Source organism: Cherax quadricarinatus, chromosome 54 (genome assembly GCF_038502225.1).
Source record: "Cherax quadricarinatus isolate ZL_2023a chromosome 54, ASM3850222v1, whole genome shotgun sequence".
Taxonomy (NCBI): Eukaryota; Metazoa; Arthropoda; class Malacostraca; order Decapoda; family Parastacidae; genus Cherax; species Cherax quadricarinatus.
In genome coordinates this window covers 12745830-12768855 of record NC_091345.1, presented here as the reverse complement: position 1 = coordinate 12768855, position 23026 = coordinate 12745830, and the positions used below count along the sequence as shown (strand labels likewise).

General features: G+C 38.9%; 1 protein-coding gene and 1 long non-coding RNA gene across 2 annotated transcripts; one reads left to right on the top strand and one right to left on the bottom strand.

The window, feature by feature from the left end:
* Positions 1–2472, top strand: LOC138854291 (uncharacterized). Its single transcript, XM_070096518.1, has 2 exons — positions 1–44; positions 1228–2472. Exon 2 carries the CDS (start codon positions 1305–1307, stop codon positions 1905–1907), a length of 603 nt encoding a protein of 200 aa, XP_069952619.1. The 5' UTR covers positions 1–44; positions 1228–1304; the 3' UTR covers positions 1908–2472.
* Positions 2473–13301: 10829 nt separating this feature from the next.
* Positions 13302–15477, bottom strand: LOC138854290 (uncharacterized). Its single transcript, XR_011393481.1, has 2 exons — positions 15413–15477; positions 13302–14049 (listed from the first exon to the last, which is right to left on the bottom strand). It is a non-coding gene; the product is annotated as an uncharacterized lncRNA (long non-coding RNA).
* Positions 15478–23026: the final 7549 nt, after the last annotated feature.

The window sequence follows — 23026 nt, the reverse complement described above, 5'->3', positions numbered from 1 at the left end:
AGTCTTGGGTCATTCTCTCCAGCCATCAGTGCCAACATCGTCAGGTATGGAGCCACACCACATCTCTGATGTTCCTTAACATGGATAACCAGCGTCCTATTTCCAGCTATCTTAACCACAGCAGCGTCTATCCCGCTGCCAAACTTTACCTTGCCGTATTTTAAATTTTGTTTATTGGATTTTTAACTAAAATAGAGTAACTAACATTCAGCCTGTAGGTAACTTAGCACGTTCACATATTGACGTAATGTAATTCATAGGAAAATGAACGCAACAATTTGAGTACACTTATATTTCCTAACTTGTTGCTTTCATTTGTTCGCTACTTTGTGAACATTGAGTGAGTGAACAATTGTAAACATTTAATCAAACGTTAGCGTTTATTTTCTTATTCATTCCAGTGCATCATTCCAGTTTGCAATGTATAAGTTATAGTTCCACTACATAAGACAAGTGGCAACAATCACCACTGATTTATCAATAAACAATAAACATCTCTAGAATATATCTGAATAATGGTTTAAAAATTATTCATCCGAGGTAACGGAGCGACCTTTACACAACCCGCACATAGAAGAGAGAAGCTTATGTCAGAGAAAATAGTCGTCATAAGTTCCTCTCTCCTATGTGCGAGATGTTTGTGTATTGTTCCGGTGACGGTAGTGAGACACCTGACCTTAACTCATGTCAAACATGATTACACTTTAAACAGAAACTGTATAATTCCTACGAGAACAGATGCTTCCCCAGAAATAATAATAATAATAATAATAATAATAATAATAATAATAATAATAATAATAATAATAATAATAATTAAATCAAACAAGAACATATATTGCCCTATAAAGGGACATAAAATGTCCTTTTTCCTTTATAATGCAAATGGCTTTACCATCAATAAAGAAAAGCAATACACAAAACTTATCAAGCAAACAGATAATTTAGTAAATATTTCGTCAACCTTACTACAAGTTAAATGTAATGTGTATGTGTTTTTTTTTCAGTATTATGTTATAAATGTAAAGATTGACTTTTTCCAACCTTACTTCAGTTTAATTAGATGATGCTTAGCTGTGATCCCGGGGTTGTGAGGCCAATGGGATGGTCAGTACGTCAGTATCATCATTGTCATCATCAGTATCACTGGCAGTATCATCATCATTGTCATCATCAGTATCATCATCAGTATCATCATCAGTGTCATCAATTTGTCTTACATTGCAGTATGAGTCGCATCACAATCGCTGCCGCTCTTGTAGTAATTGTTTGCTTCCTGCAACTATCAGAAGCCAACCCTCAACATGGTTTCCCTGGCAGCAGATACCCGGGTAGTGGTGGCTTTATTGGAAGACTTCCAGGAGGTGGAAGCATCGGGGGTAGATTTCCTGGCAGTGGAGGCATCATTGGTGGGGGCAGATTTCCAGGTGGTGGACACCATGGACATCATGGACATCGCGGATAAACCCAGAGGAGACGTTGGTAGTCAAGGTGGTAATGAAGTCGGTGGCTTTAAAGGATGGTATTGCGCTTCAAGAAACTATGCCAACTCAGGACCTTTACTGAGTTTGTTAGAGCAGACATTCAGTCGAGAATGTTTCACGTCAGAGAGCTTCCCCGACTTGGTGCTGATCAACAACGAACTGTTCACCAGCAGTTCTGGTGCTGCAGAGGGTAATAAGATCAGCACTGCTGCTGCAGATGATGATGATGATGATAATGATGATGATGATGATGATGATGATGATGCTCTTTCCAGCGCAAATTCAGTTCAGAATAAGCCACGATTAAGCCACAACCATTACCAAGTCCTACGACCTCTGGAGCACAGGGCAAATTTACTTTACAAATGGAAGAAACAATCTAGTCAATCAAGGAAAATACAACAGCTCTACAAGTCAGTTTGAGCCTTGTTTCCAACAGCTTTCTCTTCAGAGATGAACCTCCACTTTAAATTATCTGTATATCTCTGTATAATTGGATGAGTTGAATACATACAAATAAATATTTGTTTTCAATATGTCTTTTGATGTACCTACTTGTCAACTGCACTACTGGTACAGTGTACAATCATTAAATTGACAACAAAATTTTTTTCAAATTTTCGCGATTTTGCTGAAGATCGAGAAATTATGATGTTATTATGTTTTTATTTAACTAATTCATTAAAACAATCATCTCAGTGTAGTGACATTCATAGCTAACGATAGAAGCAACACGGACGGTAATTTTATTACCGTCTGCTTAGTTGTAAATACAGCAACGCTGGCGTTCATACTTCCCTTAGCTACGACGTGTGAGTTGCTGCCTTAATGCTACTTACTGCCGTAGGATAAACGAGAAACACCTAAAACTATGTCTCTCTAAATCTAATCCAATCTCATCAGTCTTAGAAGAGCAAGACATTGAGAACTGGACTGGGAACGGTACTTTGGAAGAGTATACCGACAGTATGTAAATAAGACACACACAAGGTCAATTAATGGGGTTTGAAGCCTATCCACCAGACCACCAATGCCTATCAGCCACCCCTGACTATCAGTCCACCCCTAGATATCAACCCACTCCTCTCTTCTATGTACGGGTTTATTTGTGTAGTGTACCAGCCCACCCCTGGCTACCAGCTCACCCCTGACCATCAGCGTACCCCTGGCTACCAACTCACCCCTGGCTACCAGCCCATCCCAGGCTACCAGCCCATCCCTGGCTACCATCCTTCCATGACTACCAGTCCACCCATGGCTACCAGCCCACCCATGGCTATCAGCTCACCCCGGGCTATCAGCTGACCCCTTACTATCAGTCGCCCCTGGCTACCATCCCACCCCTGGCTACTAGCCCACTCCTAGCTAGCAGCCCATGCCAGGCCACCAGCCCACCCCTGGCTACCAGCCCACCCCTGGCTACCAGCCTACCCCTGGCTGCCAGCCCACCCCTGGATACCATCCCACCCTTGGCCACCAGCCCACCCTTGTCTACCATCCTACCCCTGGCAACCAGCCCACCCCTGGCTACCAGCCCACCCCTGGTTATCAACCCACCCCTGGTTTCTGCTGGTTTCATTAACTTCATTAATAATCAATTAATGTTTCCATTATTCCTTAAATAATTCGAACTTTAAAACGAGACTTCTCGAACAGTAACAATTATGAGTAGAAATAATTATCATTAGTATTAGCACTTAATCAAGGTAACTCGTTAAATATTTACAAAAGGCACCAGCCATATAGATTTTCTACACTAGATCACAATGATTCAAAAGATATACGTATATATACTTGCGTTTATAAGCTTAAAAGCAACACTAACACAAGTAATCGAGTTTTTTCTCAGAAACTTTCCACAATATTCCCCTTCTCGATCAGAGTTTAAAACAGCTTAACACTTAGACCCATTCACTGTTCCCAAAACTTTTAGGAGTTTCTTAACCGCCTTCTCAGACCAAGATATACCCAACCAAAGGTCTTCTAAAATTCATGGGTACTCTTTGTGAATTCTAGCGAAGCTTAAAGCCAAGCTCTCCACCGGATCCCTCCTCGACTAGAGGAAGATGTGAACTGCCCTAGGTAGAGCTTTTACCACCAGACCTCAATTTGGACTGAGCGGAGGTTGAGTAACTCAAATTGTCCTCTGGTGCTTAACCTTGCCGCATCAGTAGTGTAGAACACTGAAACATCCTACCTATTTACAAAGCTAATTGATATATGGCCAGATAATATTATAAAGCCGAGTATATTCATTTTAGCTATTAACGAAGATACTTCTTAATATAATATTAAGTGAAAAAGCCAAATCAACACATGTAAATGTATTGTCCAGTTTGGGGTTAAATAAAGAAGGGGCATAACAACTTGTCATTTGTTAACTATTTGTCATGTCGAAGGGAAAGGTAATCCAGTTTGATCCGAGGTATAAGAGCGCAGCTCCTATATCTTGGACCCAGAGCCCCAGACCAGCATCAAGGCATCCACCTGACTCAAAGCAGTAAATAATATTACCTTATTACCTTAGCAACCTTAAGGTCCTAACTGTGCTAAATGCCGTCCCTTAAAGCAGGTTCTGGTCTGTCAGCGAAAACAAAAACATAGAAAAAACAGGAAAATCAGGAAAATGTATCTAAATGTATCTAGACAAAAAAAATAATCAGTAAGTTACGAAAAGAAATCTTTGTTTATGTTAATATTTTGATTGAAGTTGATTTCCTGTTGTTACTATGGTTACCTACGCTCGTTACTCTAAACGGAGTTTATCCTTTTAATAAATTAATTCGTATCACACTTTCTCGCTTTTCTCTAGAATCATTAAAAGTCCCCCAAACATTTCTCGAACTTGGTTATAAGTTCTTATAATTTTTTCATGCTTAACCATTTGCAAATGGGCGATATGAGATCAAAATTTCTGTAAGGTTTAATCAAATTGTATATTGCACTGCTGGCGGCACGGCCTACACGAAGGTACATTAAAAAATGATATATTGAAAATAAATAATTATTGTTGTAAATTCAGTATATCACCAAAAAAATGCAAAAGCTGATGTAAATTCATGAAACATAAAAAAGTCTAATCTGAAGGTTCAAGCTTGAGTTCACACTGACTGCGTTAGAGAATCTTGTTAAAGAACAATTTGTATGAGGAAAAGCTAATTATTAAAACAACGTTCACCAGCAGACGTATTTCAAGCTCTCGTAGACCTGTAGGGCTGTTGCATTTTCTCTTTCAAACTGTTGTTTTGCTTATATATATTGAAAAGCAAATTTGTCAAAAGCCCTTATGTAGCTAAGGTGGGTGGGGGTCGTGGCTCATTCTTGGTCATTTGAGCTGAATTTGCGGTGGGAAGAACACCAGCAGCAGTGCTCCTCTTGTTACCTACTACAGCTCCAGGAATGCTGGTGAACAGTTGGTTGTTACTGAACACTAAGCCGGGGAAATTCTCCAATGTGAAGAATCCTCGACTGAATGTCTCTCCTGCCAAAATCAGTAAAGGTCCTGTGTTAGCATAGTTTCTTGAAGCGCAATACCATCCTTTAAAGCCACCGACTTCATTACCACCTTGACTACAAACGTCTCCTCTGGGTTTATCCGCGATGTCCATGATGTCCATGATGTCCACCACCTGGAAATCTGCCCCCACCAATGATGCCTCCACTGCCAGGAAATCTACCCCCGATGCTTCCACCTCCTGGAAGTCTTCCAATAAAGCCACCACTACCCGGGTATCTGCTGCCAGGGAAGCCATGTTGAGGGTTGGCTTCTGATAGTTGCAGGAAGCAAACAATTACTACAAGAGCGGCAGCTACTGTGAAGCGACTCATACTGCAATGTAAGAGAAACAAATTGATGACACTTATGATGATACTGACGATGATACTGATGATGACAATGACGATGATACTGACGATGATACTGATGATGACACTGATGATGATACTGACGATGATACTGATGATGACACTGATGATGATACTGATATACTGACCATCCGGTTGACCTCACAACCCCGGGGTCACAGCTAAGCAGCATCTAATTAGACTTAAGTAAGGTTGGAAAAAGTCAATCTTTACATTTATAACAGTACTGAACAAGAAGCTCACATATTATATTTCACTTACATTAAGTTTGATGTAATATTTACTAAACACTTGTTATGTATTTTTTTATGTAGAAATTTTCATTTTCATTTTTTGGTCTGACTGGTCAGAGATGTAGTTGGAATTAGATGACGGAGGATAGAGCTTCTAATATTGACTCTCATCAAATAATTTAGCATTAAACATAAATGAATAACGAATAAACATTAAAATTATTATTTACTAACTGCACACTTATGTGCTTAATTATGATAAAAAAAATATGAGAAGATCAAAATTAATAAATAACTGTATTTGGCTGTATTTATCATTAGTTAAATTATAACCATTGATCACTAGAAAAGGCCTAAAATAATATTTTTTATAGTTATTGTTAAATGGTAATAAAATACAACAAATACAATCAAATTCATCTTGAAGTTATCTTTAAAATTAACCTGAAACTATCTATGTTCATTAAAATATCTGTTTGCTTTATGAGTCATTTGTGTAAATGTTGCTCCGTTTCCTTGGATCAAGAATGTTTTTACACCATTATTCAGATACCTTCTAGAAATATTGATTTGTCTGTTGATAATTCGGAAGTGATTATTACTAATTTTCTGATGTAAGGGAACTATAACTTATACGAAAGTGGTTTAGATCGTGCAGAAACTGACGCACTGCAATGCGTAAGAAAATGAACGTTGAAGTCTGGTTAAATGCTTTCAATTGTTCATTAAGTCGGTGTTCACCAAGAAGTGAACAAATATAAGCAGAAGATAGAGAAATATATAATCTCCAAGCTGAGCGACTGATTACCTCAAAGTCTCCATATTCAACAATTAGTAATCAAATTACAACATTTATTTCCCTACCAATTACAGTAGGTCAATTTGAATATTAGTTATTTTATGTATGTTACTTTAACAAAATGTAAATTAAGCTTACATACGAATACTTCAAAATCAATAAAAGAAAATTTCTATACGGGAAGGTAACGTCTGGCAGCGGGTTAGACACTGCAGTGGGTAAGACAGTTGGAAACAGCACTCTGTTTATCCTTGTTAAGGAACATGAAAGGGAAAGTGGGTGTGGCTGCGTACCTGATGATGTTGGCACTGATGGCTGGAGAGGATGACCCAAGACTGAGGCAGTAACACCACCTGCTGAGTATATATAGGTAAGGGACCCTGGACACCACCCAGTCCTAAACTAGTTGCCAGACACTGCTACACTCAAAACTCATATCAATTAATTTGGTTTCAACACCATCGACGATGACTTGCTCTGAGTTCATGAAATATATTCATACACATCTAAGGAAAAAATATTTTCATTTCTATATTAAACCCTCAATAACGCAAAGCAAAAGGGAGATTGTGAAAGGAAATTTTTAAGTCAAGGAGAGAATGTTCGTAGCCAAACTTTTCCCAGCTGCCTTGGGTTGAGTTACTCATACGTGTTACACCAGGAAACTTTTGACTTATCTTGGTTACTCACCCTCTACCTGGGAATGTCACTAACACACACACACACACATATATATATATGGGCTGGCTGTCTTCTAATGTTGTAATATTCCATCTTTCTTGCTATGTATATTGGTATGCATGGGGGCACTTCCTACCTCCAGCCTCTCTGCCTCAATCCAGGAAAGGCTTGGACTTCTTCCTCCTTTCCGCAACATTGCAAGTTCATGATGATGCTTTGAGTGCAACACGAAAGGCCTAGAATTATCAATCAGCTCTCCCCTTGGTTGTTTTGCATATATTTATATCATTTACCAACTGCGGCAGGCCAGGGCTCGACCTCATGACACATTGTCCCGCCTCAAGAGACAACACAACGCATGTGTCACCTTACCACTGAGCCAGTGATCCTACATAGATCACGAATCCAGCAGAGCTTAATGTTTTTCTCGTGATCCGAGGACACTCGTAGCAGTGGTATCACAAGGATTAATTTCAGCCTCCTCTTGTTTGAATACACGCCTCAACAAGCAGTCTATATGGCAATGCAATCACGAAACAAGTGATTTTGAATCATTTACCAAACTGAGGCAGGCCAGGGCTCGACCCCAAGACACACTGTTCCACCTCAAGAGACAACACAACGTACGTGTCACCTTACCACTGAGGCAGCGATCCTACAAAGATCGCGCATCCAGCAGATCTGTAAAACTTTGTAAAACACCTAGCTCTGCTGGGTGCGTGATCTTTGTAGGATTGGATGGTCCCGTCGGTTAGCGCGTCGTGTATTTTCTCTCTCCAAGAGACGTGCTAAAACGACATGGGTTCGAGTCCTCGGCTAGTAGCAGTGGCAGTGTTGTTATTGATTAAATACCACTCGTCCATGGTATATATATAATGTTGTGCAATAAAGAAAGTATTGAAATATTATTATGTTTCAAGTAGTGGGTGGGGTTTGAACGTACTGGCCTGCGACTTTTAGGGCCAGAGGCACTTTGTTTTAGAGATTTTAAAATTGAAGTTGAAAAATTATGGAAATTAAGGTTTTCTTACCAAAAAATAGTGCAAAATTCTGGCAACATGTTGATGCAATCAGCTGGTTTCTATCATATTTCTAAGAATGTTGTTTCGAAAATGTAATTTTTATGTTTTTGCTGTCATCAAGAGGACATGTTGGCAATTAGTGTTTTTATTGCATTTTTTTACTTCGAAAATTGCTGCTGTTATGGCTGTTTCATGCTAAACACTCAACATGGCAAATTCTGTGACGACTAAAGTGATGAGTACAGAGTTGTTACTGCTCAGTTGCCTCTGGGTTGTCAACAATGATAGGGGTTTGCAACACGCTCAAATTTGATTTTTCATCTCCATAGAGTTTTGTAGAAACAAATATTTGAATATCTCAGGAATAAGTTATTGACATTTGTTTTAATTTTTTGCAAAGAGTAATAATAGGAGTGTCATGATTTTTTCACACAATGTTGATGAATAATGGTTCCATTAAGATTCAGAGGTGTTTTGCAATATGTTTTACCACTTTGTTTTTATTGACTCTTATTCTCCCCAAAAACGCCCCTAAAAAAAAAAATTATAATGTAATCTATTGACATTTCTCGCAAAAAGTTTGAAATTTAGATAATCTAACTCTTTATCTTTCATCTGATGTTGACTAGAACATTGTACAACTTACCAATTTTGTAGGGGAAGGAAGGGTTTAATGATAAATACAATTGTGCAATATCTTGCAACTTTGCAACAAGGAGTCCATGCACACATGTGTATAGGATGCAAACTGCTCCTTCATAACAGCATAAAGTTACATTTGAAAGTTGACCAAAAAAAAAAAAAAAAAAAAAACCAGATGTCTCTCCATCCCTTTAGGATTCACTTCCCATGGGTTGAAGCCTCACCCGGTCCGTGGTTTGTTTGCAATCGTGTTATTAGGTTTTCTTGCGATATTAGTATATGTTATTATATGTTATTTTTATATATTATATTACCATAACAGATGCCGATGAAGATCAGTTTCTCTGCTATTTTTAAGATTCTAACCTGGAGTTTACCTGGAGAGAGTTCCAGGGGTCAACGCCCCCGCGGCCCAGTCTGTGACCAGGCCTCCTTAGGTCAGTGTCCCAGGATGCGACCCACACCAGTCGACTAACACCCAGGTACCCATTTTACTGATGGGGAACATAGACAACAGGTGGAAAGAAACACGTCCAATGTTTCTACTCTGGCTGGGAATCGAACCCAGGCCCTCACCGTGTGAAGCGAGAGTAGAAAGTCACGAACGCCTCTCAGACCAGTCAGTCTGTCGTGGACTTGAGCGCCATTGAAGAATGAGATACTTGTGCAGCATTCTGAAATCTTTACTGAGTGAACGTTTCACCAGCCAGTGGCTTCTTCAGTGAACGCATTGACTCCAGGCTGAGGGACTGATTACCTCAAACTTCTCAGCTATCACCAATCTTCTCTGTTTTAGACTGAAGAAGCCACTGGCTGGCGAAAGGTTTCCACAATGAAGATACCAAAATGTTGCACAGTGGTATAATTCATAATGCCTAAGTGTTGCACAACTGTCTTATCAACGGGGTCTTCAACTACTGCGTGCACTTTCCGCCGAATGGAGGTATCACCGGAGAAATATTTCATGTTTTAATTTACGGTGGATCGGGTTTAATTTTCATTAACGTATTGGTTTAGAAAAATCACTTAAGTAAACATTAGGATATATTTATTAGAAAACATTTCTGTCCTGGGGCTGTGATCTCTTCTGTCGGTGTCTATTACCATGATTAACGTGTATTATCTTATGGATCATTGAAATATAAAGAAAATGTGAAGCTTACGGCTGGCAGCGAAGGATAAGTTGTTGATCGACACCATGCCTAACCCTTCTAGGGTAGGGTAGGTGCCTGAGTCCGAGCTTTTAGCTCATAAGACTGTCATTCCCATTTGCTCCCTTGGGGCGGGGATGGCAGACCAGAGAGGCCTAGCTTGTGGCTAGGCCTGGGGACAGTTGGTCCCAAAGATGAGGAGGTACTTGTGCCTCCTCCCATGGGAGACTTAGGTCTCAGACACTCCCTAAAGACGGAGCCAAGGCCGAGCCACCACTTTGGAAAAGGCCCGGGCCGGGAGAATACCGGCTAATCTTTAATAATAATAATAAGTTGTTAAGTGGCGCTGCGTTGTCTTACGAAAGCTAAAAAAGGAAATATTTGAGAAAGGGTTGGATAAAGACACAAACACAGCAAAAATGTGATACTTTATTGACGACGTATCGCCCACACAGTGGACTTTATTAAGCCATTAAATTAATAAATCCCACGGTGTGAGGGAAACGTTGTAAATAAATTGTGACAGTGTACTGTATTTGAGTCTTCATAGATCGTATCGGTGATTTACAATATTTCTCACCACCGAAGATGAGATGCATAACAATAAATAACCAGAGTTGCATTTGTGGTGGACCAAACTGTTATTTTTCCCCTCTTACTCTCCCACGATTCAATATATATATATATATATATATATATATATATATATATATATATATATATATATATATATATATATATATATATATATATATATATATATATATATATATATATATATGTCGTGCCGAATAGGCAGAACTAGCCATCTTGGCTTAAATAGCAACGCTCATCTTGCCATATAGGACAAGCGAAAATTTGTGTATGCAATAATTTCGCCAAAATCATTCTGAACCTAACGAAAAAAATATATTTCACTGTGTTTGTTTAGTATTAAATTATTGTAAAGAAATCTAAAATATGTTTAGTTGGGTTAGGCTAAAATAAATTGTTCTTGTTATAATAAGGTTAGGTAAGTTTTCTAAGATTCTTTTGGAGCAAAATTAAAAATTTTTACATTAACATTAATGAAAAAAATATATCTTTAAACGTATAAGAGAAAATTTTAGAAAGGACTTAATTTTAAATGAGTTCTTGCTAACTGACCAGTTTTACATATTCGGCACGACATATATATATATATATATATATATATATATATATATATATATATATATATATATATATATATATATATATATATATATATATGTTGCAAGTGTATGGTGTAGGAGGTAGGTTACTGAAAGCAGTGAAGAGTTTTTACGAGGATAGTGAGGCTCAAGTTAGAGTATGTAGGAAAGAGGGAAATTTTTTCCCAGTAAAAGTAGGCCTTAGACAAGGATGTGTGATGTCACCGTGGTTGTTTAATATATTTATAGATGGGGTTGTAAGAGAAGTAAATGCGAGGGTCTTGGCAAGAGGCGTGGAGTTAAAAGATAAAGAATCACACACAAAGTGGGAGTTGTCACAGCTGCTCTTTGCTGATGACACTGTGCTCTTGGGAGATTCTGAAGAGAAGTTGCAGAGATTGGTGGATGAATTTGGTAGGGTGTGCAAAAGATGAAAATTAAAGGTGAATACAGGAAAGAGTAAGGTTATGAGGATAACAAAAAGATTAGGTGATGAAAGATTGAATATCAGATTGGAGGGAGAGAGTATGGAGGAGGTGAACGTATTCAGATATTTGGGAGTGGACGTGTCAGCGGATGGGTCTATGAAAGATGAGGTGAATCATAGAATTGATGAGGGAAAAAGAGTGAGTGGTGCACTTAGGAGTCTGTGGAGACAAAGAACTTTGTCCTTGGAGGCAAAGAGGGGAATGTATGAGAGTATAGTTTTACCAACGCTCTTATATGGGTGTGAAGCGTGGGTGATGAATGTTGCAGCGAGGAGAAGGCTGGAGGCAGTGGAGATGTCATGTCTGAGGGCAATGTGTGGTGTGAATATAATGCAGAGAATTCGTAGTTTGGAAGTTAGGAGGAGGTGCGGGATTACCAAAACTGTTGTCCAGAGGGCTGAGGAAGGGTTGTTGAGGTGGTTCGGACATGTAGAGAGAATGGAGCGAAACAGAATGACTTCAAGAGTGTATCAGTCTGTAGTGGAAGGAAGGCGGGGTAGGGGTCGGCCTAGGAAGGGTTGGAGGGAGGGGGTAAAGGAGGTTTTGTGTGCGAGGGGCTTGGACTTCCAGCAGGCATGCGTGAGCGTGTTTGATAGGAGTGAATGGAGACAAATGGTTTTTAATACTTGACGTGCTGTTGGAGTGTGAGCAAAGTAACATTTATGAAGGGATTCAGGGAAACCGGCAGGCCGGACTTGAGTCCTGGAGATGGGAAGTACAGTGCCTGCACTCTGAAGGAGGGGTGTTAATGTTGCAGTTTAAAAACTGTAGTGTAAAGCACCCTTCTGGCAAGACAGTGATGGAGTGAATGATGGTGAAAGTTTTTCTTTTTCGGGCCACCCTGCCTTGGTGGGAATCGGCCGGTGTGATAATAAAAAAAAATAAAAAAAAAAATATGTATATATATATATATATATATATATATATATATATATATATATATATATATATATATATATATATATATATATATATATATATATATATATACGTTCTCTCTTTCACATCTTATCAAAGCAGTTAATAATATTATCATATTACCTTAGCAACCTTTAGGTCGTAACTATGGTAAATATCGTCCCTTAAAGGAGGTTCGTGTCTGTCAGCGAAGACAAAAACATAGAAAAACCAGGAAAATCAGGAAAATGTATCTAAATGTATCTAGACAAAAAAAATAATCAGTAAGTTACGATAAGAAATCTACGTTTATGTTAATATTTTGATTGAAGACTCAAGAAAAAAAAATACATCTATCAAGTGACTAAGACACACACACACACACACACACACACACGCCAGGAGCTGAGTCTCGACCCCTGCAACCACAATTAGGTGAGTACACACACACACACATTCCTAACATGTCTAACAAAACAACAATAGGAAAAGTCTCTTTGCATTACTTGTCTCATAAAAAAAGAAAAATATATCAGTGACACTCTCTCGAAGTGAAAATAATATTAAAGCTTTACTGATATCACACAATAAAGTTGATTTCCTGTTGTTGCTATGGTTACCTACGCTCGTTACTCTAAACGGAGTTTATCATTTTAATAAATTAATTCGTATCACACTTTCTCGCTTTTCTCTAGAATCATTAAAAGTCCCTCAAACATTTCTCGAACTTGGTTATAAGTTCTTATAATTTATTAATGCTTAACCATTTGCAAATGGGCGAAATGAGATCAAAATTTCTGTAAGGTTGATAATTGTATATTGCACTGCTGTCGGCACGGCCTACACGAAGGTACATTAAAAAATGATATATTGAAAATAAATATTTATTGTTGTAAATTCAGTATATCACCAAAAAAATGCAAAACCTGATGTAAACTCATGAAACAAAAAAAAAGTTAATCTTAAGCTTCAAACTCTCGTAGACCTCTAGGGCTGTTGCATTTTCTCTTTCAAACTGTTGTTTTGCTTATGTCTATTAAAAAGCAAATTTGTCAAACGCCCTTATGTAGCTAAGTTGGGTGGGGGTCGTGGCTCATTCTTGGTCAGTTGAGCTGAATTTGTGCTGGGAAGAACACCAGCAGCAGTGCTGCTCTTGTTACCTGCTACAGCACCAGGATTGCTGGTGAACAGTTGGTTGCTGAGCAGGATCAAGTCAGGGAAGTTCTCCGATGTGAAGAATCCTCGACTGAATGTCTGTTCTGCCAAACTCAGTAAAGGTCATGAGTTGGCATAGTTTCTTGAAGTGCAATACCATCCTTTAAAGCCACAGACTTTCTTACCACCTTGACTACCAACGTCTCCTTTGGGTTTATCCGCGATGTCCATGATGACCATGATGTCCATGGTGTCCACCACCTGGAAATCTGCCCCCACCAATGATGCCTCCACTGCCAGGAAATCTACCCCCGATGCCTCCAACTCCTGGAAATCTTCCAATAAAGCCACCACTACCCGGGTATCTGCTGCCAGGGAAGCCATGTTGAGGGTTGGCTTCTGATAGTTGCAGGAAGCAAACAATTACTACAAGAGCGGCAGCGATTGTGATGCGACTCATACTGCAATGTAAGAGAAACAAATTGATGACACTGATGATGATACTGATGATGACAATGACGATGATACTGACGATGATACTGATGATGACACTGATGATGATACTGACGATGATACTGATGACGACACTGGTGATGATAGTGATATACTGACCATCCGGTTGACCTCACAACCCCGGGGTCACAGCTAAGCATCATCTAATTAAACTGAACTAAGGTTGGAAAATGTCAGTCTTTACATTTTTAACATAATAATGAACAAGAATCTCATATTAGATTTAACCTACATTAAGTTTGACGAGATATTTACTGAACGTTTGTTATATATTATTTAAGTGAAAAATTTATCTTTCCTTTTTGTCTGACTTTTGAGAGGCGTAGTTGTTATTAGAGGACGGAGGATAGAGCCTCTAATGTTGACTCTCATCAACTAGTTTAGTATTTATCATAAATAAATTACGACTTAACAATAAAATTATTATTTACTAATTACACACTTATATGCTTAATTAAATATGAGAAGTTCAATATACATAAATAACTGTATTTGGCTGTACTTATCATTAGTTAAATAATAACCATTGATCACTAGTTTAGGCCTAAAATAATAATGTTTATTGTAGTCTCATTGTTATTGGTAATATACTACAACAAATACAATAAAATTCATCTTGAAGTTATCTTTAAAATTAACCTGAAACTATCTATGTTCATTGAAATATCTGTTTGCTTTATGAGTTATTTGTGTAAAGGTCGTTCCGTTTCCTTGGATCAAGAATTTTTACACCATTATTCAGATACCTTCTAGAGATGTTGATTTGTCTGTTGATAATTCGGAAGTGATTATTACCAATTTTCTGATGTAAGGGAACTATAACTTATACGAAAGTGGTTTAGATCGTGCAGAAACTGACGCACTGCAATGCGTAAGAAAATGAACGTTGAAGTCTGGTTAAATGCTTTCAATTGTTCATTAAGTCGGTGTTCACCAAGAAGTGAACAAATATAAGCAGAAGATAGAGAAATACATAACATCCAAACTGAGGGACTGATTACCTTAAACTTCTCATTTTTCCATAATAAGTAATCAGTTACAATCTTCATTTCCTTCCGAATTACTGGACGTTAGTATCGGTACGTGTTATTCCACCTACAGCTTGAATATTATTTATTTTATGTATGTTACTTTAACAAAATGTAAATAAGCTTACATACGAATACTTCAAAATCAATAAAAGGAAATTTCTCTACGGGAAAGTAACGTCTGGCAGTGCGTTAGACATTGAAATGGGTAAGACAGTTGGAAACAGCACGCTGTTTATCCTTGTTGAGGAACATAAAAGGGAAAGTTTGCGTGGCTGCGTACCTGACGATGTTGGCACTGATGGCTGGAGAGGATGACCCAAGACTGAGGCAGCAACACCATCTGCTGAGTATATATAGGTTAGTGACCCTGGACACCACCCAGTCCTAAACCAGTTGCCAGACACTGCTACACTCAAAACTCTCAATTAATTTGGTTTCAACACCTTAGACGATGACTTGCTAAAAGTTAATGGAATACGTTCATAAACATCTAGGCAAAACATTGTTTTAGCTCTATATCATACTCTCAATAATACAAAGCAAAAAGAAAATAGTGAAAGGGAAATTCTAAGTGATCATACGTGTTACACCAGGTAACTTTTGACTTACCTAGGTTACTCACCCTCTACCTGGGGAGGTCACTAACACATACACACACACAAACACACACACACACACACACACACACACACACACACACACACACACACACACACACACACACACACACACACACACACACACACACACACACAAACACAGACACACACACACACATACACACACACACACACAAACGATAACGACATACAAAATACTTCGAGAAATTTACAAGGAGGATAGAGTCAGGATGTTAAAGAGATGGGACTCAGAAACAAGGGGTCACAATAGGAGGTTGAAGACTCAGATGAGTCAAAGGGATGTTAGGAAGCATTTCTTTGATCACAGATTTGTCAGGAAGTGAAATAGTCTTTAAAGTGGCGAAGTGGAGGCAGGAACCATCCCCAGTTTTAAGACGAGGTTTGAAAAAGCTCATGGAGCAGGGAGAGAGGATCTACTAGCGATCAGTGAAGAGGTGGGGGCAGGAGCTATGAATCGACCCCTTCAACGACAAATAGGCGAGTACACGCACACACACACACATACTATATATATATATATATATATATATATATATATATATATATATATATATATATATATATATATATATATATATATATATATATATATATATATATATATATATATGTACATATACACACACACACGCACACACACTTGTAAAAGATTTTCTACTCTGTCAAGCCGACCATTGTCAACGCTTCCTTCTTAAGGGGTTGTTCAACCAGTCTGTTATTATCCATGGACCTCTGGCTCACGCAGCCATCACGGCCTAGTCTGGGCACTTGGCGGAGGTTGTGATCATGTTTCCTCTTGAAAATGTCTACACTTTTTCCAGCAATGTTTTTGATATCGGCTGGTAACAGGTTAAACAGCCCTGGTCAAGAGATATTTATAGAGTCTTGTCTTATTGTTCCTGTGGCACCTCTCCTCTTCAGTGATTTTATTTTGTATTTCCTCCTTTATCTCTTACTCCTGCAAGTTGTTAGATTAATGTTTAGATTTGGCCCTTCAGTATTTTTCGAGTATATTGTATCAGAGTACGTTCTCTACTTTGCTCCAGAGAGTACATCACGGTATTTTAAGGTATATCTTGTACACTCTCTGCGCAGGAAGTATGCGAGTTCTCTATATTTTTCAGATCTAATGTCTCTCTTGCCTTGAACTGAGCTGTGAGCGTAAAGTGATGTTTTACAGGTATAAACACAAGGAACTTGATTACCACCATCTTTATTCACTCTCTTATCTCTCTTGATTTGTTAATTGTATTCTCTAGGTGATTGATATATCAAATAACAAGAGATTTCCTCACATACACTGCGCGTTTTCAGTCATTCATTTCTGAGCAAATTTGTGAGGTAGAAGGTGAGCTGGGCACATCACAACTTTACTCCCGTGGCACCTGTGAACAGTTCTAAATAAGGCAGGTAGGAAAGTGTTTGGCTACATACGTATTTTACTTGATAATGTGTTTACGAAAGGTCTTGAGGTTATTCCTTTCCCCTTTGCCGAGTATTATTTGATTGTATAATGTAGATACATGTCTCTTATACCGAGATGTGTATTTATGAACTTATTTCATGAACTTTCAGCAAAGTCATCACACAAAGAATTTGGAACTAAATAAATTGATGTGAGTTTTGAGTGTAGCAGTGTCTGGCAACTGGTTTAAGACTGGGTGGTTCCAGGGTCACTAACCTATATATACACAGCAGGTGGTGTTGCTGCCTCAGTCTTGGGTCATTCTCTCCAGCTATCAGTGCCAACATCGTCAGGTATGGAGCCACACATCTCTAATGTTCCTTAACACTGATAACCAGCGTCCTATTTCCAGCTATCTTAACCACAGCAGCGTCTACCCCGCTGATTGACTTTACCTTGCCGTATTTTAAATTTTGTTTATTGGATTTTTAACTAAAGTAGAGTAACTAACATTCAGCCTGAAGGTAACTTAGCACGTTCAGATATTGACGTAATGTAATTCATAGGAAAATGAATGCAACAATTTGAGTACACTTATATTTCCTAACTTGTTGCTTTCATTTGTTCGCTACTTTGTGAACATTGAGTGAGTGAACAATTGTAAACATTTAATCAAACGTTAGCGTTTATTTTCTTATTCATTCCAGTGCGTCATTCCAGTTTGCAATGTATAAGTTATAGTTCCACTACATAAGACAAGTGGTAACAATCACCACTGATTTATCAATAAGCAATAAACATCTCTAGAATATATCTGAATAATGGTTTAAAAATTATTGATCCGAGGTAACGGAGCGACCTTTACACAACCCGCACATAAAAGAGAGAAGCTTATGTCAGAGAAAATAGTCGTCATAAGTTCCTCTCTCCTATGTGCGAGATGTTTGTGTATTGTTCCAGTGACGGTAGTGAGACACCTGACCTTAACTCAGGTCAAACATGATTACACTTTAAACAGAAACTGTATAATTCCTACGAGAACAGATGCTTCCTCAGAAATAATAATAATAATAATAATAATAATAATAATAATAATAATAATAATAATAATAATAATAATAATAATAATAATAATTAAATCAAACAAGAACATATATTGCCCTATAATTTTTTTTTTATTATTATCACACTGGCCGATTCCCACCAAGGCAGGGTGGCCCGAAAAAGTAAAACTTTCACCATCATTCACTCCATCACTGTCTTGCCAGAAGGGTGCTTTACACTACAGTTTTTAAACTGCAACATTAACACCCCTCCTTCAGAGTGCAGGCACTGTACTTCCCATCTCCAGGACTCAAGTCCGGCCTGCCGGTTTCCCTGAATCCCTTCATAAATGTTACTTTGCTCACACTCCAACAGCACGTCAAGTATTAAAAACCATTTGTCTCCATTCACTCCTATCAAACACGCTCACGCATTCCTGCTGGAAGTCCAAGCTCCTCGCACACAAAACCTCCTTTACCCCCTCCCTCCAACCTTTCCTAGGCCGACCCCTACCCCGCCTTCCTTCCACTACAGACTGATACACTCTTGAAGTCATTCTGTTTCGCTCCATTCTCTCTACATGTCCGAACCACCTCAACAACCCTTCCTCAGCCCTCTGGACAACAGTTTTGGTAATCCCGCATCTCCTCCTAACTTCCAAACTACGAATTCTCTGCATTATATTCACACCACACATTGCCCTCAGACATGACATCTCCACTGCCTCCAGCCTTCTCCTCGCTGCAACATTCATCACCCATGCTTCACACCCATATAAGAGCGTTGGTAAAACTATACTCTCATACATTCCCCTCTTTGCCTCCAAGGACAAAGTTCTTTGTCTCCACAGACTCCTAAGTGCACCACTCACTCTATTTCCCTCATCAATTCCATGATTCACCTCATCTTTCATAGACCCATCTGCTGACACGTCCACTCCGAAGTATCTGAATACGTTCACCTCCTCCATACTCTCTCCCTCCAATCTGATATTCAATCTTTCATCACCTAATCTTTTTGTTATCCTCATAACCTTACTCTTTCCTGTATTCACCTTTAATTTTCTTCTTTTGCACACCCTACCAAATTCATCCACCAATCTCTGCAACTTCTCTTCAGAATCTCCCAAGAGCACAGTGTCATCAGCAAAGAGCAGCTGTGACAACTCCCACTTTGTGTGTGATTCTTTATCTTTTAACTCCACGCCTCTTGCCAAGACCCTCGCATTTACTTCTCTTACAACCCCATCTATAAATATATAAAACAACCACGGTGACATCACACATCCTTGTCTAAGGCCTACTTTTACTGGGAAAAAATTTCCCTCTTTCCTACATACTCTAACTTGAGCCTCACTATCCTCGTAAAAACTCTTCACTGCTTTCAGTAACCTACCTCCTACACCATACACTTGCAACATCTGCCACATCGCCCCCCTATCCACCCTGTCATACGCCTTTTCCAAATCCATAAATGCCACAAAGACCTCTTTAGCCTTATCTAAATACTGTTCACTTATATGTTTCACTGTAAACACCTGGTCCACACACCCCCTACCTTTCCTAAAGCCTCCTTGTTCATCTGCTATCCTATTTTCCGTCTTACTCTTAATTCTTTCAATTATAACTCTACCATACACTTTACCAGGTATACTCAACAGACTTATCCCCCTATAATTTTTGCACTCTCCTTTATCCCCTTTGCCTTTATACAAAGGAACTATGCATGCTCTCTGCCAATCCCTAGGTACCTTACCCTCTTCCATACATTTATTAAATAATTGCACCAACCACTCCAAAACTATATCCCCACCTGCTTTTAACATTTCTATCTTTATCCCATCAATCCCAGCTGCCTTATCCCCTTTCATTTTACCTACTGCCTCACGAACTTCCCCCACACTCACAACTGGCTCTTCCTCACTCCTACAAGATGTTACTCCTCCTTGCCCTATACACGAAATCACAGCTTCCCTATCTTCATCAACATTTAACAATTCCTCAAAATATTCCCTCCATCTTCCCAATACCTCTAACTCTCCATTTAATAACTCTCCTCTCCTATTTTTAACTGACAAATCCATTTGTTCTCTAGGCTTTCTTAACTTGTTAATCTCACTCCAAAACTTTTTCTTATTTTCAACAAAATTTGTTGATAACATCTCACCCACTCTCTCATTTGCTCTCTTTTTACATTGCTTCACCACTCTCTTAACCTCTCTCTTTTTCTCCATATACTCTTCCCTCCTTGCATCACTTCTACTTTGTAAAAACTTCTCATATGCTAACTTTTTCTCCCTTACTACTCTCTTTACATCATCATTCCACCAATCGCTCCTCCTCCCTCCTGCACCCACTTTCCTGTAACCACAAACTTCTGCTGAACACTCCAACACTACATTTTTAAACCTACCCCATACCTCTTCGACCCCATTGCCTATGCTCTCATTAGCCCATCTATCCTCCAATAGCTGTTTATATCTTACCCTAACTGCCTCCTCTTTTAGTTTATAAACCTTCACCTCTCTCTTCCCTGATGCTTCTATTCTCCTTGTATCCCATCTACCTTTTACTCTCAGTGTAGCTACAACTAGAAAGTGATCTGATATATCTGTGGCCCCTCTATAAACATGTACATCCTGAAGTCTACTCAACAGTCTTTTATCTACCAATACATAATCCAACAAACTACTGTCATTTCGCCCTACATCATATCTTGTATACTTATTTATCCTCTTTTTCTTAAAATATGTACTACCTATAACTAAACCCCTTTCTATACAAAGTTCAATCAAAGGGCTCCCATTATCATTTACACCTGGCACCCCAAACTTACCTACCACACCCTCTCTAAAAGTTTCTCCTACTTTAGCATTCAGGTCCCCTACCACAATTACTGTCTCACTTGGTTCAAAGGCTCCTATACATTCACTTAACATCTCCCAAAATCTCTCTCTCTCTCCTCTGCATTCCTCTCTTCTCCAGGTGCATACACGCTTATTATGACCCACTTCTCGCATCCAACCTTTACTTTAATCCACATAATTCTTGAATTTACACATTCATATTCTCTTTTCTCCTTCCATAACTGATCATTTAACATTACTGCTACCCCTTCCTTTGCTCTAACTCTCTCAGATACTCCAGATTTAATCCCATTTATTTCCCCCCACTGAAACTCTCCTACCCCCTTCAGCTTTGTTTCGCTTAGGGCCAGGACATCCAACTTCTTTTCATTCATAACATCAGCAATCATCTGTTTCTTGTCATCCGCACTACATCCACGCACATTTAGGCATCCCAGTTTTATAAAGTTTTTCTTCTTCTCTTTTTTAGTAAATGTCTACAGGAGAAGGGGTTACTAGCCCATTGCTCCCGGCATTTTAGTCGCCTCATACGACACGCATGGCTTACGGAGGAAAGATTCTTTTCCACTTCCCCATGGACAATAGAAGAAATAAAGAAGAACAAGAGCTATTTAGAAAAAGGAGAAAAACCTAGATGTATGTATATATATATATGCATGTGCGTGTTTGTGAAGTGTGACCAAAGTGTAAGTAGGAGTAGCAAGATATCCCTGTTATGTAAGCGTGTTTATGAGACAGAAAAAGAAACCAGCAATCCTACCATCATACAAAACAGTTACAGGTTTTTGTTTCACAGTCATCTGGCAGGATGGTAGTACTTCCCTGGGTGGTTGCTGTCTACCAACCTACTACCTATAAAGGGACATAAAATGTCCTTTTTCCTTTATAATGCAAATGGCTTTACCATTAATAAAGAAAAGCAATACACAAAACTTATCAAGCAAACAGATAATTTAGTAAATATTTCGTCAACCTTACTACAAGTTAAATGTAATGTGTATGTGTTTTTTTTCAGTATTATGTTATAAATGTAAAGATTGACTTTTTCCAACCTTACTTCAGTTTAATTAGATGATGCTTAGCTGTGATCCCGTGGTTGTGAGGCCAACCGGATGGTCAGTACGTCGGTATCATCATTGTCATCATCAGTATCACTGGCAGTATCATCATCATTGTCATCATCAGTATCATCATCAATATCATCATCAGTGTTATCAATTTGTTTCTCTTACATTGCAGTATGAGTCGCATCACAATCGCTGCCGCTCTTGTAGTAATTGTTTGCTTCCTGCAACTATCAGAAGCCAACCCTCAACATGGCTTCCCTGGCAGCAGATACCCGGGTAGTGGTGGCTTTATTGGAAGACTTCCAGGAGGTGGAAGCATCGGGGGTAGATTTCCTGGCAGTGGAGGCATCATTGGTGGGGGCAGATTTCCAGGTGGTGGACACCATGGACATCATGGACATCATGGACATCGCGGATAAACCCAGAGGAGACGTTGGTAGTCAAGGTGGTAATGAAGTCGGTGGCCTTAAGGATGGTAGTGCGGTTCAAGAAACTATGACAACTCAGGACTTTTACTGAGTTTGTTAGAGCAGACATTCAGTCGAGAATGTTTCACGTCAGAGAGATTCCCCGACTTGGTGCTGATCAACAACGAACTGTTCACCAGCAGTCCTGGTGCTGCATAGGGTAATAAGATCAGCACTGCTGCTGCAGATGATGATGATGATAATGATGATGATGATGATGATGATGATGATGATGATGATGATGATGATGATGCTCTTTCCAGCGCAAATTCAGTTCTGAATAAGCCACGAGTAAGCCACAACCATTACCAAGTCCTCCGACCTCTGGAGCACAGAGCAAATTTACTTTACAAATGGAAGAAACAATCTAGCAAATCAAGGAAAATACAACAGCTCTACAAGTC